The 18,316-nt window shown below is 37.3% G+C and overlaps 1 protein-coding gene across 4 annotated transcripts in view; it reads left to right on the top strand.

Annotated features, from left to right (window-relative positions):
- Positions 1-16,648, top strand: part of LOC132904651 (protein couch potato-like) — a 197,421-nt gene extending 180,773 nt beyond the window's left edge. For all 4 annotated transcript variants that reach the window (XM_060955335.1, XM_060955336.1, XM_060955334.1 and 1 more), the window contains one exon: positions 1,055-16,648. In XM_060955335.1, coding sequence (XP_060811318.1) covers positions 1,055-1,087 — 33 coding nt within the window. In that variant the 3' untranslated portion in view covers positions 1,088-16,648. The remainder of the gene's footprint in view (positions 1-1,054) is intronic.
- The last annotated feature ends 1,668 nt before the right edge of the window (positions 16,649-18,316 follow it).

Raw genomic sequence — 18,316 nt, 5'->3', positions numbered from 1 at the left:
ATAAAAAAGATGTATTTTGCCAGCTAAAGCATAGAAGATTCTTTGCAAACCATCGAACAACACCCGTAAAAAATTTACGACCTTTCCAAAGCACCTTGGCATATTGTACCTACAACCGGAAGGAAAGAAATAATGGAAAAATATCTCGAGTAAAAATTGATCGATTTCGTAGAATAACGGTTTGATTTGACTTTCGGAATTTTGGAAAACGCACGGCGATGCGCGATCGGCCTCCGAACAATCCTCCTCGTGGCTGTAAATCAGCGAGGTATCGCGGACAAAAACCGTGAAAGCGGCGGAATGGAGACAAACGAGGCGCGATGAACGGCCGAGCGAACGCTCATTTCATACTTGGTTCATCCGTTCCGATTTCACGTCGAACGAACGCCGACAACAATTTCGTATCCCGTCCTACTCGTTCTTCTTTTATTTTCTCTGTCTCTCTTTTGCTTTTCGCGAACGATTTAAAACGATAGGGCGCGAAGTAAGCAGAACTTGTACTATTTCCGTTCGTGCTTGATTTTACCGTCTCTTATCGGCTTAAACTCGTTGTTGGAACTCGTTGAAAGTATTATTTTATTTTAATCCTCCTTTAAAGCGTAGCTATATTTATATTCGTGGAACAAATAAATTTCGTTTATTCGATATTTTGAGGATTAACCCTTGGATAGTAACGTCGGCTTGTAGACGACTATAATAATTTATGGTGGATCGATAAAGTCTACGGGTATTCTACTTTGCTTCGTACTTTGCATTCTCCGTTTTATTCGATACGATAAAGTTAAATGAGATAAAAAATTCGAAGATCGAACGATCCAGCTATAAATCGTCGTGGTCTGAAATGGCTGAACGATACCAGTCGAGAGTTAATTACAAGATGGAGATTTAATCTTATTCGGTCTTTTAAAGATCGGTTAAGGAGAATCTACCAAAAGATCGAGCTTTGGGTAATATCTATGGAATATTTGGAGCGAGTTAATTGGTCGATTTATCCATGTGCCTTTCTCGCCTTCTTTCCGTGGACGTACTTTAATTAAATTCATGATGCTTGCAGGGATCAAAGAGAGAAGAAAACGGGCAACCTTAAGATCGACATCAACGGCATGTAAGAGGAACGAGGGAAGACCATGCGTGCTTACACCCCGGAATGCAACGATCATCGAGAGACCCGGATTCAGTTGTTTGCGCAATGGTAACGAAGAAAACATCGACAAACAACGAATCCACGACAAACGGTTCAGCAGGTTTCCAGAGCAAATCGACCGAGTTGCTCGAGAAATCGTTGCGAAGACGGAAGAGGCGATATGCTAGCGCGGGAATAATCACGGGAAACCGAGAAGGAAAAGAAACTAAAATGGGGTGGGAATATATCGAAAGGAAGAGAAAGTAAAAAGCACGTGCGACAAAAATGAAAAAAACAGAAAAACAGAGTAACAGAAATAGAAACAAGAAAGTAAGCATTCGCGTACACGCAATAACAAAAAAAAAAAAGGGAAAAAATACAAAGAAACACGCGTATAGAGGAAGAAAATGAGAAAGATCAGGAATTAACGAATGACGAGGCAGGGGTGTGTCTGCGTGTGTATGGTTCGAGCCTTGTCTCGCGAAAATCAGCACCACGACAAGTAGGGGAAAGAGAGAAACAAGGAATAAACGGAACAAAAAAAAAAAAAGAATTCTTATAAATTGCGCGGAGCAACGGCGTTTTAGATTCGCGACTCGCGGGGGGCCCAAAATAATCGCGTATATATGATATTCCTAGGTATATATATTTTTTAACGACTTAACTTATCGATCTATTTCGATTAGCCGTGTACTACCTTATCTATTTATTTTCCACCGAGTCTTGATTGCGATCAACGACGACGACGAAGCGAGAGACACGAATAGAAGAAAAGGGAAAAAAAATACGAAAAAAGAAAAAAGATGAAACGAGAAGAATACACGAGAAGGAAAGAGACACGATACATGTACACACACACACACACACACACATACACGCACACGCATACACGAGAAACACGAAAGACACGCGAGAAAACGAGACGGAAGAATCATCGCGTCGGTGCGAACTCGCGCAAAGCGTCGTAACGCTCTAGCGAATTTCTACGCAGAGGCGGTCGCACGTTGCGATTTCGACACTCGTGACACCATTTTCTTTCGCATATACGCATCTACACGCATATACAGATACACGAACAACACGCGTATATACATACGTTGGATACATACATACATACATACAGAGAGAGAGGAGAGAAGCGTAAAAGCAGGAAGGCACTGTTGAAGTCACACGCGCACGCATATATATAAATAATTGTTCACACGTACACGGAGGAACATACAGAGTCCACAGTCGCGAAAGATTCTTTTAGGAAAATCGAGCCCCGCGCTGTTTTCGAGCAAATTGTTTTGGAAGAGGAAAGAGAAATGAAACGGGTTGGAAATTTATTGTATAATGCACGTTGATGCAATTACTCCCGGAGAGACAGAGTAGTTTTGTTGTAGCACGCTCTCTTTAACCTGTTAACTGGATCGTTTGTTGAAACGTGAACGTGAACGTTTGGAAAGATACTCCCCATCTGTTCGAACGTTGAGAGAATGAATTTCTATTTTGCTGTTTCGTATAGAAAAATTGATAAGTGTAATAGGAACGAAGGAGAGTATAGAGAACGAATATCTATTTTACTTTTTTAAGGTAATAAGAGAAAAACGACGGGAATAGAATAACGAAGAAACAGTTTGATATTTTAACGTACAGCAACGAACGGTGTCGTTTTAACTCCTTGGCTCACGGCGTTCGTCCATATTCGTGAGATCGCGATGCGTCAGATAATAGTTACGATCTTTTCTCGATCGAGAAAATCGAGGACCATACATTCATACGCGTAATATAAAAATTGGCGGAGGAAAACGCGAAAAGTCGCAAGACGATTCGACCAAAGTATGCTGCGGAACGATTATATGTCGGAGCGAAAAGCAAATAAGGAAAGTTAAACATACCTGTAAGCGTAAACAAAAATAATCGCGAAGCATGGAGTTAAAGCAAAGTACTTATATATATACACACATATATATATATATATTTTTTAAAATACAAGAAAAAGTAAGTTCATTCGTATGGAAAGCAACTTGTTCGTGAAAGTAAAAGACCGAATTATATATTTCCTAATTATCGAAGATTTTGAAAAGCAACCATCCAGCCGATTGCCAGTTAACAGATTAAAAGTGACGCAGCCGGAGAAAACTCGAGAGAAATGCTATCCTAGTATCTATAAATAACTGAAGAAGCGTATGGATATACCGATTCGACTCGTAACGCATTCGTTGCATCTCTGTTTCGTACGAGAATTGCCAGCAAACTCGAATCGCGTCCATTAATCCCGGGACGATGTAATTCGACGGAGGCGTGACTCGTCTCGCGTCACGTAACTCGCGTGCTCGCGATCCACGATCCGAGGGATTCGCGTGGAGAACAACGTCCGACGAAGAAGAGAACGAAACTGAAACGAAAGAGCGAAGGCAAGCGCGGTGGCTCGTAGACGAAATTGCATAATATAGAGATACAAAAGAGACGAAGACGAGTACATCAAGCTTAATACCAAAGGTGCCCTAAGAAGCGTGTATTTATGTTTTATCATTGGCGCGTCGCGAAAAGGCGAGCATATACATTTAATTATGTATCTTGTTAAGGAGAGTCTAATATCCTAGACGAGAGTGGCGATGAACGAGAAGCGTGAATCGGACAAGCGTGAGTGGAAACGAAGAGAGAAAATACGAATATAGAAATAGCGTGACAGTGTGAGAAAGAGGGAATGCTATGAACGAATGATCGATAGAATGATTGTATTAATTTACATAATAATCTTATACATATACATAACGAATGCGAACATATCATAGGATTAAGCAGTAGAGGGAAGAAAGTTAAAGTTCTTGTAATAAGGATAAAAAGAAAAAAAAGTAACTTTTAAAACGATCTGTCTTTTTAGTGGCGCGGATAGACAGAAACGAGGATACGAAGGTGGTGTGTGCCCTGCGTGCTAGATACGACGGCCAACTCGGCACGTAATTTGCCCAAGTGCCTTCCCGTTGGTCGAGTCATGCTGTAATTCGTACCGTGTATTATTCGTCTCGTCCCGATTTCAAACGTCGAACTCCCCCCTCTCCCTATTCTCCCGTAAATCCATATTACGTATTGTACGTATACCATACGCATTAAAGTACGAAAAGAGAAAAAAAAAGACAAAAAAGAAAAAAAGAAAAGGAGAGAAAAAAAGGATGGAAGGAATAGTCGCGCAGAGTCCTGAATTACAGGAAGACGCTTCTTCGAATTAAAAACTCTTAATAACTGATCCAAAGCTGTTCGAGCCTGCCTGATAGTTTTCTATCGCCTCGTCGTTTTCTACTTAGACTTTTTTCCTCGAAGGACGGAGAGCTGCCGCATCGACGCGTGTTCCTCTAATTAATATTTCTCTGCTCGACGATCGTCCCGTTGATAGAATCCGCGTTAACTATCCCGTACAAAATGGGTTGAGAAAGAAAGAATAAGCGGAAAGAGAAGGAAGGGAAATTTTCGCCGGTATACGGTAAACGAGAAAGACTATTTAAAAAAAGAAAACGAGAGAAAACGATCGAGAAAGTTCGTCAACGGTGATCGAAAGAATACTCCTCTGTATAGCGCGATGGAAAGAATGGCATATTTTTCTCGTAGATTCCTCGAATTTTATCGCCCGAACGGCTTCCCGAGTCGATCGACAGCTTCTTTTCTCAGAGTTCACAGCCAATCATCGTGCTGATTAAATACGATCCTCGTCGAACAACCACTGGGCATTTATTATACGCATCCGCAATTAATAGTGGCGAGTGGTGATTAAGTGGTGTAAAGGTGTAATAGAGAGTGGTAGAGAGTGTTAACCGAACCGTGTGCACGTCAATGGCGAGAAATTACGATGAAAGCGAAGAATTCATCGTCGGTGAAGCTAATTCACACTGTGGAACGGCTAATTTCACGATTGGCGTTCAAAAGACACTTCGTCAGCGACATGAGCCGACCGTCGTAATTGCTCTCGAGCGTCAGAACGCTCCTTTATTTTTCTATTTTCCATGAAAACACGAGCCGAGAAGAAAAGAAAAGCACGCTCCGAGGGGAGGAAAAACGAGAGTGTTGTGCACAGTTTTATTCCGTGCACGATTGTATTCGTGTCGAGATGAGAGTTACGCGTGTCTTTAGCGTCGATCTTCTCGCGATCGTGCCCGAATCGCTCGTTCGAAAAATCACGAACTGAAAATCTCGTTGCTCGATGAAAATGAATCGTTCTAGAACCTTTATATTTGACCAATTTCTTTCTAAAATTATCCAGTACGTATATACTATTAAGAAAATTCTATTTAATTATATATTATAATAACCACTACTAGCGTCGAAATTCCATTAACGAATTATACGAAGAGTTATTTATAATTCATTATATACAAAATTATGCTAATCGTGCTATTGCTATGCGTTAAAAATTCTACTTAACAAATGCTAGATTAATTTCTAATATCGACGCAACACGACTAAATCAAATTATTAAAACAATTATTTGTTATAACTTAGAACTTAGGAAAGTAGCTTGACCGCGACAAATTTTCCTCTTTTTACTCAATTTTTGCCGGGCAAGCAGCGTCGTTTAAAGGTCCAGGCGGAACAAACCGCCTTTCTATCTGGCTTTCTTACCACGAAATAAAAATCTGCCTGACCTGAAAGAAGAACTTGGCCGGTCCGTTTGCAGAGAACTGGACCGTCGCAAAAATTTAGAGCGAGACGAGGTGTCCCTTGACGCTGGAAACGGTAAACGCAGCTCGTCGGGCAACGAGATCGCTCAGGAAGAAGTGTGTCAGTAATCTCAAGGCTCGGTGAAACAATTGAAAATGGAACGGACAACTTTTAAAATCGGCTCGAAGCTTTCGGCGATGCCGCGATGATTTCGAATTCTAAGGAAACATGTCGCTGAATCGAAGATGGAACGAAAAACAAGGAGAAAGAGAGAGAGACGGAGAAACGAAAGTATGCAACGCGAGGTTTCAGGGTTGTCACTTTTCTGATACATATCGTTAGATCGTTAAGAGCTTGCCGAGCAGGTCGTTTAAAGATAGATAATTGTCCTGGAAAGCGTTTACTCGTCGTCCATTACGACAAAACGAAGCAAAAAAAAAAAACGGGAATTTTCATCCAGCGTTCCTTTATCTTTTATCAATTTTTTCAAAAAGGAAAGGAAAAGTGAATGGACATAAAAGAGAAGTTGGTTCCTTTCGCCCGTGGTGAATGTATATTTTAATATTATTTTTGCTGTAAATATAACTATAAAATCGGAGACAGATAGATTCAGCTATGCATGAAACAAAATCTTCACAGGAAAAAAGAATAAATATAGAAATTCTTCGTTCTCGTCTTTGTCTTTAAAAACTTGTTTTGAGAAGATCAATTAACGCGTGTATCAGCTACAGAGGTATTTATTAATATCATTTGATCTACCTTAGAGTGTAGAAGCATTAAAACGTCCTTTTACGAGAAAAATCTCGCAAAAGGATTTCACGAAGATCGAGAGAACGTTTCAAAAAAGAAGGAAAGGCCGTTTTCATACCGTTACGAGATGGTAGTGCAATTATCCTGGAAAGTAATCCGTGTGAAATTGGCCAGAAATTTGACTCTGAATGAACGACTTCGGTAAACGCTCTCCGGATGATCGTTAGTGTAACAAAAAAAAAGCAAAAAAGAAAAAACAAAAAAGTGTGTAAACCGCTTGAATCCGTGAACTCGTCGATCCATGAACATATCACCGAATTTTTGACTCGTTAGAGTATCGTCGATGTATATATACATATATACATATACATATATATATTCATTATAGATAGTGATCGAATAATTTTTTTCCTGATAGTCGGTATAGAAAAATGTGAAAAAGGTTTTATCGAATCTCCTCGGATGCTCTCTTAAGTGTGTCTTGGATTATATACATGGGTATATTATATATACATATATATATATGTATGTGTATATATATATATATATATATATGTGTGTATATAATAAATTTATTAAAACAAATTGTTTTACATTGGTAGCGGGGAAGCGTAGTTTCAAAGGTAAAAGGAGTTAGTCAATTCGTCTGTGCAAGCGTTCCCTTTTAAACGAGAGTCATCGTGATTTTAAGGAAAACACGGAGAAAAAATAAAACGAGAGACACGCATTATGTGATCTTTGGAAACGATGGAAAGCATAGCCTAAGTTGTAAAATCCATGCGAGGCCTTATATTTGCGAATTCGGAGAGAGCGACGACGCAAAAAAAAAAAAAAAGGAAAAAGAGAGGAGAAGTATGAAACGGCACAGATTCGTTTGCCTTTTGTTACTGTCGTTATTATAATTAATTTATTAGAAAAGGAAAGGAGCAAAGTGAGTGGCAAAAAATGGGAATTATATCGAGTATCTTCGATTCCGAAGAAAAAATGATCCCCAAAGAAAATGGTTCTTCTTCGTCATCTTGTACTTTTTCTTCTTCTTCTTCTTCTTCTACTTCTTCTTCTTCTTGGGGGAATCGTTCGTCGTCATGGATCCTTCTTTCGAGTCTTCATCAGGTCCCATTAGATCCGCGGATTATTGAATCGAGCGTAATTCGAACTGAATCGCGAACCGTGACTACCGACGTGGAAAAAAGAGGAAAACGAAGGCTCTCGAATGCCTTTCCCAGGGCAACGTATTCGCTTGACCTTAACGTAACATATCATTTTACAATTAAAAAGAAAAAACAATAGTTGTACTGCCCAAGATAGAGAGTGAATGAACGTGATCTGCGTATATATGTGTGCGTAAGTGTTATTAACGGTAACGTGTGAGTGTTGAACAATTTCTAGCTAATTAGAACGACGATCCACGCAATTCCTGTCCGTATTTCGGCCCGAAAAAGCAAAGTAATATCGTACAACAAACGCGTGAAACTGAATACACCAAAATACACAAGAAGCGATTACTCGTGTGAACGCGCGTTTATCGTCGACGTCGCGCGTGACCACGCAACGTTTTGTCGTCGACAAATTTTCATTCGAACCTCACTCTATTAAAAAAACAAAAAAAAAAAAAAAATAGGAGAAACAATAAGAATTGCGACGACGCTTCGGAAAGAAGAAGCATCGTCGCGGTGTTAAAAAAAAAAGTATAATTCTTCGGCACTCGCGGCCAAGCTTTTGCTACTTTTGTATGAAAACGACGAAAAAAAAACTTATTACGCCACCGAAGCTGTGAGAAATCTGGAAGAATAAAAAAAGAACAAGAAGGGATGTGTCAAAGGAAGAAAGATAAAACGAGGGAAAACGCGAAAAAGAAATGTTCGGCATGCGCGAAGTCGCGATCGAGCGACACGATTTTTCGATATCCAGCTACTCGTATCGCTTGCTCCGCTATTAATTACTCGACAGCTCAGTCGCGTTCCATTGGCTCGTTTTGGATCTTTTTCTTCTTTCTCTTCAACTTTGTCGGCAACGCCTCGAGAGTCTTCTATTTTCGCGAAAGTAGATGCATAGACAAAGTCATTGAAATCATAAAATTGGTTATATTATTAAGATGTCTTGATTGTTCGAAGGATACGCGAATGATCGACTTTATTCCTGTTAAGAGTTCATTTAAATTATAGAAATGCGAGGGTTCCTAAGAGATTAAAGAGCTCTGAGAATCTTTAATCACAGATCGAAGAACTTTCAAAATTCAAAGGAAAATACATTTTCGATAGTACAATTGAAAGGAATTAGAAGAGATCCAAAAATTCGAAATGATAATTCTACCAACTAAAGTCGGTCGATTTTCATCAAAATTCACCGATCGTACTTTCCATGGGTAATGTTTCTTCGTTCCGATAAAGATGGAGAAAAGTCGTCGGAAAGAAAAAACAGATTGAACGCATATCGAGAATAGCCCAAAACGAGCTGAAGGAATCGCTTTCACCGAAGACAACGAGGGAAACTAGGGAAGAATAGAGAAATATTCAGCGATAAGAATACGCAATTGTTAGATCGGACTCGAGAGAATCAAAGTTTCTTCTTCGACCGTGTATTTTTCGTTGTACAGACACGACCAAAATTATTAAACCATTGAAATTGAAATTTATATCTTGACTACGACTCATTCAGTGAAAAAAACCATTATCGATACAAACCTGGAAATGTTATTTTAAAGAGGAGGAAGGAATCAACGATCGTGTACAACAAAAAATCACGAATAGAAGATAGGGAAAGCTGAATAAACGAACAACAGGAGAAATCGATTCCGTGCGTGATACGAAAATCAACCGATGTAACTGGTTAATTCGCAACGCAAAAGATACATTTGCGATGAGGTTCGCTCGCTCGCGATGAATCGTTTCGATTAAATCTAAAAAGTGCTTTACAAGTGAACTAAGGAAACTCATATCAGTAGGCAGTACGCTATACAGTTTACAATTATATAGAATGGCATTTCGCATAAGGATTAGTAGAAACCAATATAAATACGGAAAGTATATATATATATACAGATAGCTATATATATATTGGAGTAAAGGAAACAAATATATATATATGTTTATCATACGTCGTGAACGGAATGACGAAGAGGAGTGAAAAGAGAAAAGAGGGGAGGGGGGAAGAGAGAGAGAAAAAAAAGAAGATAAAGCAAAGTACACACGAATCAGATATTTTGTACTGTGACTAAAGAATTATTCTAACGAGTCCGTTTTTGTTTCTTTTTTACATACGTATATGTATATAATAGATATGTATATGTATACACGCGAAAGCACAGGCAATAGATCACGAAGAAAGAACCCGAACGAGGCTGACCAACCGTGCGATCGAGAGCTTATAGATTCTGGATCCCTTGGATCATGTTTTTTCACGCCAACTAAAAACAAACGACGAAATCAAGAAGAATTTCCAAGAAATCTACTCTCGTGGATCGTGTAACGAACGTTAACGGACAATTCGGAGACGTAACTCGTCTCAAGAGTGTGGCAAGTCTTTATCGTGTTTCCTTAAGAACGAACAAGAAGAGTCCATCACGGCGACAACGTCAAACTATCGATAAAAGGCAGAAGCGCTTAAGAAAGCACAGGTGAGAAGATGCGATCGAGAAAAAGAACATGATTTTCCGCATGATCCTGTACAAGCCGGATATTTTCTATGGAACTCGAAGAAGATCTTTATCCAATAGGAGAAGGAACAGAGAAAACCTGCGTTCTCTTTGTTTGAACGAAGGAAATATATATAGCTGACGAACACCAAAGACATCGATACGTATATCTATCGTATATCTATCCAAAGATCGCGAGGATATTTAGACGGCAGTGTTGTGTCGTCATTGCGACACGATGTTACGACAAATCGTCGAACACCCTGTGAACGGTGAAAAGTGGTGTCCGGCCGAAGGAAACAAGACGTGCGAGCTCGAAATTTCAAAGTGACGAGCAGGGCCGACGAATGGAAATACACGGATGAAAGATAGAGAAACGAAAAACCTGCCACATACACAGAGATAAAATAGATCCCGAATCCGTCCTAACGAGACGACGCGCTGAAAATCGACGAATCTCTGGCCCGGCGCGTATCAGCACCGCGAGTCCGAGTTTAAGAAAAGTAGGCCAGTCTCGAAACGGTATTTTTCCAAGCATCCGAGAAATTATTTTTGATCGCGTAACCTCGCTCTCTGTCCACGATATTCTTCACCGGAACGCTGGTTAGACCGAAGCAAACGTGTCCATAGGGAGGCCTTCGGGTGTCGAGCTACCGAGTTTCGAGCGTTTCATTCCGTAAATCGTGACCACGAGCTCGCACGCCTTGTAAATCGATAAGCGGAGGAAGGTAAAAATGACCGTATCTCGTGACCAAGTTTCTCAAACGATATTACGTTTTGATAGGATCGAAGTGTAAGACGAAGGAGTGGGAATAGAGGCTGACCACGACGACACGAATGCTCAGCGTTCCACCGAGAAGGGAAGGAAGAGGTATTCTTAATGGAAGAAGTATAGCGCAGCCGTGAAATAACGGCTGAACATGTTTCGAGCGTCTAGGTAAGAGAATTGATGGAACTTTAAGAAATCGAAGAGTGGGTCGTTCGTATTTAACGTTATATAATTATTTCGCGAATAATAACATTCGCAAATTTCGATATATCTTTGAATATATGTTATCCGTATTTAACGTAATTATCGTACGAATGGAAATTACATTTGTGTAAATAAATTTCTATAACTCGAGAGCGTCTGCAAAAGTTTCATAGATGGTCGATGTTGTAACATATTTGCCAAGGATGTTGCAATTTGGATAACAAATACTTGAAACGCGACGAAATTCCAAACGGTAAAAATTACTTGCCATTTATTACACACGCCATCGTTCTATTTCTGATACAAACGGAACGATGTTTTCAATATCACGTAATATGACACACGCGCAAACCTTGTTTATTATTTTAACTAGTAATATATATAATTTTAGAACTTTTAAAGAGAACCGTAGAAATCCGATCGTCGATTACTAATCGTCGTTCGAAAGCTTGAAATCGAAACTTTGCAGAATCTCGTGTATCGTCGTCGATAGCGTTTCAACAAAGTTATTACGAAATACGTGTTTCGATTATGCTTCGATTTTCTATCGAAGTATATAGAACGCCTTTGTGAAAAAAGTTTTACACGCGATCGCGCCATACTTCTTCCAGCAATCAAGTAGGTTACAAGGAACGTTGGAATAAAAGTGATAGGAAAGCGAAATCTCGCGACCACGTACAATAAGACATATCATTTTTTCTAATATACCCAGACGACGTAGATTCTCGTCTAAATAGATTAAAGAGAAGAAAAGGAAAAGAAAAGCGAGGAGCTTTCGAAAGACTTCGAAAATTGTCCTCGATCGATCGTCACCTACCTTACCGACAATTTTTTCGATCTTTCTGATCATCAAAAGTAATAAGAAAGTGGTAAAAAGAAAAGAGAAAAAAGGAGGAATAGGTAAAGAGTTTAAAGGTAGAAAATCGTCAAGTCCATACATTCCGAAAGTATAATACGGCGCATTAATTAGGGACCGTAGCTATCGTGTATAAATATTTACAGATATTAGGCTCGGCTATAATTTAAACGCTATATTTATTATTATATACAAAGGTTTTAAGGTGTTAAAGAAAAGAAAAACTTGTAACTCGTTCTAATCTATAATAGCATACATCTCGTGATGTTTTTTTTTCTCGTCGAGTTTTTCGACCGTTTCGCGATTAAAAAAACGTGTGTGATCGTAGATTGTTCGACGTAGTTGTTATTCGAAAGGGATTAATAATGTCGCGTGCGCTTCTTTTCCGTGCTCTATGTGTTTTAGTTGCACATCCGTCTGGCGATGCTTCGCGTATATTAGCGGAAGTGACGTTGCCTGAAAGTAATTTTTATCCCTCTGATTGACAGGATGGAGTCGAGGCGATCTACATCGTATATTTCTCAAATAACATCGTTCCCATCGATTACAACTATCGTTTGTTACCGTTGATCGTTATTTATAATGCATTTACGGGAAATTTCCAAATGCGGAAATACACGTAGCATATAAAAATACGTAAAATATCCAAAGTATGGTACTCTTTATAATCTTCAGTTTTTACTTAGATTCCATGTTTTTAATTGTATTTGAAGAAATATGAATTCGCGTTTGCTCGTAAAATATCGCGTAATCTCGTAATTTCCAAGATATAATCGATTCTGACTGACTCCATTCTATCAGTTACGTCGATAAATACACTGCTCAAGATAGATAGTTAGAAAACGATCTATCGATCTTACTTGTAAACATAGATATTATTTATTTAACAAATTGTAATTGGAAGTTTTCGTATGTTACACGCGTACACCATGGTTTCGCATACACGACAGGCGAACGATTTTCGCAAACGAATGCAACCCATATGCACCACGATGAAAGTGTGCGCGATAATTGCTTCTATCTGACCTTGCATCCGAGTTGAAGCCACTTTCTGCGTTTCAACAATTCCACAGCCGATTCTATTCGGCCGCAATTGGAATCAACGCTCCGTATCTCATGCGTGATATCGGTCCCTATAAACGCTCTCGTAGTTTCCTAGGAATCATTCCAACACGTTTTCTTAACACGAACGGCACATCAAGAAAATTTCCAACGGCCAGTCCTTGTTCCGAAGAACGGTGGGAAAAGCCAGTCGATCGATAGGTAGACTACGTATAACTTCGAATAATCTACGATTCTAATCTAATTAAAGCGCAAATAGCAATTTCTTCGTACAATATATTTAAAAAAGAAAACATATCTAAAAATATCCTTTTACTTTTTAAACTTGTAATTCGTAGAATTATATTGAAAAAAAAATGAAGCATACAACAATTGAATCTTTCTTTATATAAATATATTTCGCAAAAATGAAATATTTCAGACTACAAAATGTAACTACACTTTGTCGTGTTATTTTCGAACCTCGTAGCCCGAAGAACTAAAACCGAGGAAATCTATCACCAAATGATTTACGATATATTTTTGTACGAATGGTGTACGATATATGTATATATATTTTTTTTTTTTTTTTATACTTCGAATCATTGATTGTACTGAGCAGTGTATTTCACCTTTCAACTCGAGATTTGAAAAAGAATCTCGCGGTAACACGGATGTTCCATCCCATTCATTCCCGCGGATGATCCGCATGTCGATAGTCAATTCGTCGATATTTTACATGAAAAGATAATTCCTGACAGAAATTGCCGCGTCACCGATCTCGTGACGTTGATTCAAGTCGATTAATCGACTCTTTTAATAAAACAATTAGGAAATTCCGTGAAACGTCTGCTTCGACGTTATATGTATATTACATATAGGTGTTTATTCAAGGAAATTTCATTCTCGCTATCAGATGTTCTTTGCACATAGGTACCTGAAAGGTTCGACTATTTATTAATTTGTCAAGGCTGCGTAAACAATCCCAAAGAATAAAAGATGCTATTTTACGTGTCCGTGATGATGAATCTCATAGGTATCTCTTAAGCGTGTAATTATCGTGGTACAGACGAACGGCGATTCGCATATCGTCATGCGTCGCCATCATAATTTTACTACGTGAAACTAAGTGGAACAATGGAAATCAATTTTCTTTTTGTTTTGTAAATATTCGATTAGAGACTGTCTAATGAAAAAAAAAAAAATCTACCTATAGGAAATTTCGAAGAATCTTGGATAGAAAGAATTTCTGTAAATCCTAAATACGTTTCAAATGTAAAGAAATTTGAACAAAGAATCTCCGTAAATTCCAAGAAACCTTACATGAAGGATCTATACAAAACCTGAGATAACGTGCGATAGAAAGTATCAGTAAATTCTGAAAAATCTTCAACAGAGAATCTCTGAAAATTGTGAGAAGTGTCGGAAGATCGCTCTTTTCGGAGTTTTCTTACGTAATGGAATAACTATGGAAATCGCATAAACTCGCGAGAAAGTATCGGTAAATTCTGAAAAATCTTTAATAAAAAAAAAAAAACTCTGAAAAGTGTTTGACAAACGAATGCTCCGAAGATCCTTATACGATAGAATATCTACGGAAGATCCACATAAACTTGGGAGAACCTTCTATAAAGAAGAAAGATAGATATTCCAAAGTGAACCATACATATCAAATAATAAACGATAATCTTCGTTATCGACGTTTACAATCGCGCATAAATGGGATAGTTATTAACGATGGCCACGATGACTGACTCGATCGTCCGTGGACATTGATTCTGACTAATTAGAATTATAGAAGCCAATTAAACAAGCCTCGATCGAAGAATCGATTAACAACGATGATCGCGTATTGGAACAATGTTTGTATTGTAAAAGTAAAGTAAAAAAAGTAAAGAAAAGGAGGGGGTTGGGGGAAATATTACATATGGGAAGACACGAACCAAGACAAAGAAAGTCTACGTTTATTTAACAACGTACTCGATAATGTATGCGAACAATGAATACAGGAATTCGAGATCTACTTACTTATATAGATATTTATGATATTCGTGATAAACTGATAGGGTCGAAGCAGATGAAAGTTATAAAAAGCAAAAGAAGCGTGTGAAATTAGTAGAATTGATGTCTACACGTCGGACGACGTTTATAGAATGGGTGCATCGTTAAAGGAGAACGATAAACGTTATTATGGTTGAGTTAAACATCGAAGTTTAACGATGTAACGATGTACAGGGTGGTTCGTCATTGATGAAATTTATTTAGCGATCGATTTAGCATTGAAAATTATTCTTTTTAATTATAATTTTATATTATAGTTGCCCCGTTGTTTTTATAATAATTATACCTTCTCAAAATTCCTTGTACTTTTTCGAAAGAGTGATATTCTCTTTATTATTATCGACTTTTGATTTCGAATAAATCAACTGTAATTTAAACACAATTGCGATCTAGTTTTGACGTTTTTCGATGCTTGATCGATCGTTAAATTAGAACCTAAAAATAATGAAACGTCTCGTATATGTAAAAAGAAAATTTTTTAAAATATAACAACGTTACAATGTTCGTAATTAGCTGTTTAAATTATATCTTAAAAATGCCGACTACTTCGGGTTTTAGAAGATCATCCGATAAGCGCGTTTAAAATAAGTTGTATGATCTTTATTTTTCACCAGCAAGATAATTGCCTCGACGGAAGGCGTGACGAAAATTATTCAAACACATTGTGAAACAGAAACTGGTGTTGCACAATTCCAGCCGTTCGTAACAATGTTCGCAAAGTAGACGCGTAAAAGGTCTACTTTCCTTCTAATAATTTATCACTAATTAGCTACCATCCGCTTATGAATCGTAACGAACGCGACTCCAAATCACCGTTGCGTGCTTAACACCACTTAACTTCGACTTCTTGGTACGAAATTGTACTAAATTATGCGCATAAAAGGTGATTAACGATGAAAAGAAGGAAAATACGAAGAACCTCTTACGCGCAAAAAAATCAGCTGTAATTAAGTAGCCTGACATTGGTAATCTAGAATTTCTGGAACAAGGTGAAAGATCTACCTTCTAAATTCTACTTTTTAAAGCTTAATTAGTCCCCGTTTAAGAAGGCGATTTCCAATATTAACTTACAAAAGATAGATACTCCCATTTAAATATTTTATCGTATATTTGTTTTTCTATAATCTAATAATTTACATAATCGTACATCCAATAAAATAAAGAAGAAAACGTGAAAAATCTGTAGAACGTAAAATTGAAGCATAAAAGACTCGAAAGGTATTTATCCTCCGTACTTGTATTCCGTACTGTACGATTAATTATTCGCATCGATATCCTCTCTAGAACATATTAATTTATTTAATTATGTATTTAATAACATTTATTTACCTATGTATTTACCTACATAGAAAGCAAAGTTTCAACGTTCTTACTATCCCATATCGTACCAATAATACGATATATTTAATCTCGTTTTCTCTAACTTATTTATTCGTATTTATAATCTTTGTGATTTCGCAACAACCAAAGACAAGATACCTGTTGTATTGTATTGATAACCGCGTATTTAAACGAAAATTATTTATATCCAAAAAGAAAGAGGCATTTCATCGTTGGTAAGCACCTAAGAAACGTCGTTCGTTGAGTAGACATCTGTGAATTTGTATCTGTGAAAATCTATACGTGTAATCAATCGTAGTAGCACTTTGTACTACAGTATTTGTCCATGTATAAGTGAAAGGTTAATCGCGTAGCATATGTCCCTGTATTTATTTGCCTGTTAGTTCTTTGTCCTGAAGGATCTAGCATCAAGATATGTACGTTCTAATATTGATAAGAAAAGAAATGATTTATTAAAGAAAAATGGGACATTTAAATATTGGAAAAAATGCCAGGGTCTATGTATAGTTATCTCTATCACGCAAGCTTTGTGTATGCATTAGTTATACGCTGGGTAGGGTAGATAATCGGATGATCGAATGTTCCGAATATTCGACTCGAATGATTTCATCGAAATCCGAATACTCGAACGAACGTGCTCGATTTATTCGAATCAAACCAATGAATTTGAATATCGCCGATCGTATCGAATATCTTAAAAGATATTATTTGATAATTTTAAGATATTTCTAATTTTATATATTATTATAGATTATTAGGAAATTTAATTAAATTATTCTTCTTTTTTTTCTTGGTCCTATTCTATTTGTTGATAAAATTTTAAATTTTGAGAAAGCTCGAACACATCGTTTGAAAATTCGAATGAATCGTAGTAGCATTCAAATAATTGGAATTGAATTGAATTTTTCTAATCGAACTTATTCGATCGATCGAATTATTTCGGATACTGTTTGAATGACAGATTATTCGAGTCAGTCCGATAAATCGAATTCTGTAGGATTCGATAAGACGATTTTTCAATTATTCAATTCATATGGTCGAATACTCAATACGAATCGAAATCTAACTTCGAGTAATCGAATATGTTTCGAGTGCTCCCGAGAGCACTCGACTTTCAACGTGGTGTAATAACACTCCGTTGGTACATAATCACTGATTATTTAAAAAAACACGTTAAATTTTCGATGAAAGTACATAACACTATGGAATATAGCGAGCCCGTATAGGAAAACTAAACATCGAAAGAATAACTAGAAAGTCGAGCGGGATGATACTATGAAAGTTTAAATTTAAACCTTCTTAGGTTAACAATTTGTTAACTAGAATTTTATTAAAAACACGTAGGATGAAAGTATGTTACAAAAATCGATCGTTGATTTAATCAAGAGTGTCGATTATTATACTTAAGCGTTATTTTAATGTACAAACTTCGATTAATCGTTAATCTCAGTTTACACGAAGTAGTCTCAAAAACAATTGTATGCGAGTATGCGTTGAAAAATTATACTTTAAAAGATTTATTTTCCATAAAACCATAAAAGCTACAAGCTCGACGTGTGTAACGATAGGAAAATTTTTATTGGAAAGGAAACTAAATTCACGTCATTATTCACGCAAAGTAGAAATTAACGAACAGAAATAAACGATGTTCGGTGACATTTATCATTAGACTACGGGTTTTTATGCATTTATAAGAAATTTGAAAGTGCAAAATTTCAGAGAATGCGCGTAATGTGAAATAATGTATAAAGCATCCAGAGTATAGCGCTTTCTATAATACTTGGTAGATGAAACAATATTTTACCAAGTCTGTGCTTTTTTAACTATATTATCGAAAAAATGAATTTCCATATAAAATCAGCAGTCTAATTATTATGTTAATCGAATCTATCGTGTGTA

The sequence above is a fragment of the Bombus pascuorum genome, chromosome 2, assembly GCF_905332965.1.
Source record: "Bombus pascuorum chromosome 2, iyBomPasc1.1, whole genome shotgun sequence".
NCBI classification, from domain to species: Eukaryota; Metazoa; Arthropoda; class Insecta; order Hymenoptera; family Apidae; genus Bombus; species Bombus pascuorum.
Note: the sequence above shows the minus strand (reverse complement) of the source record. Positions and strands in the feature narration are given on the sequence as shown.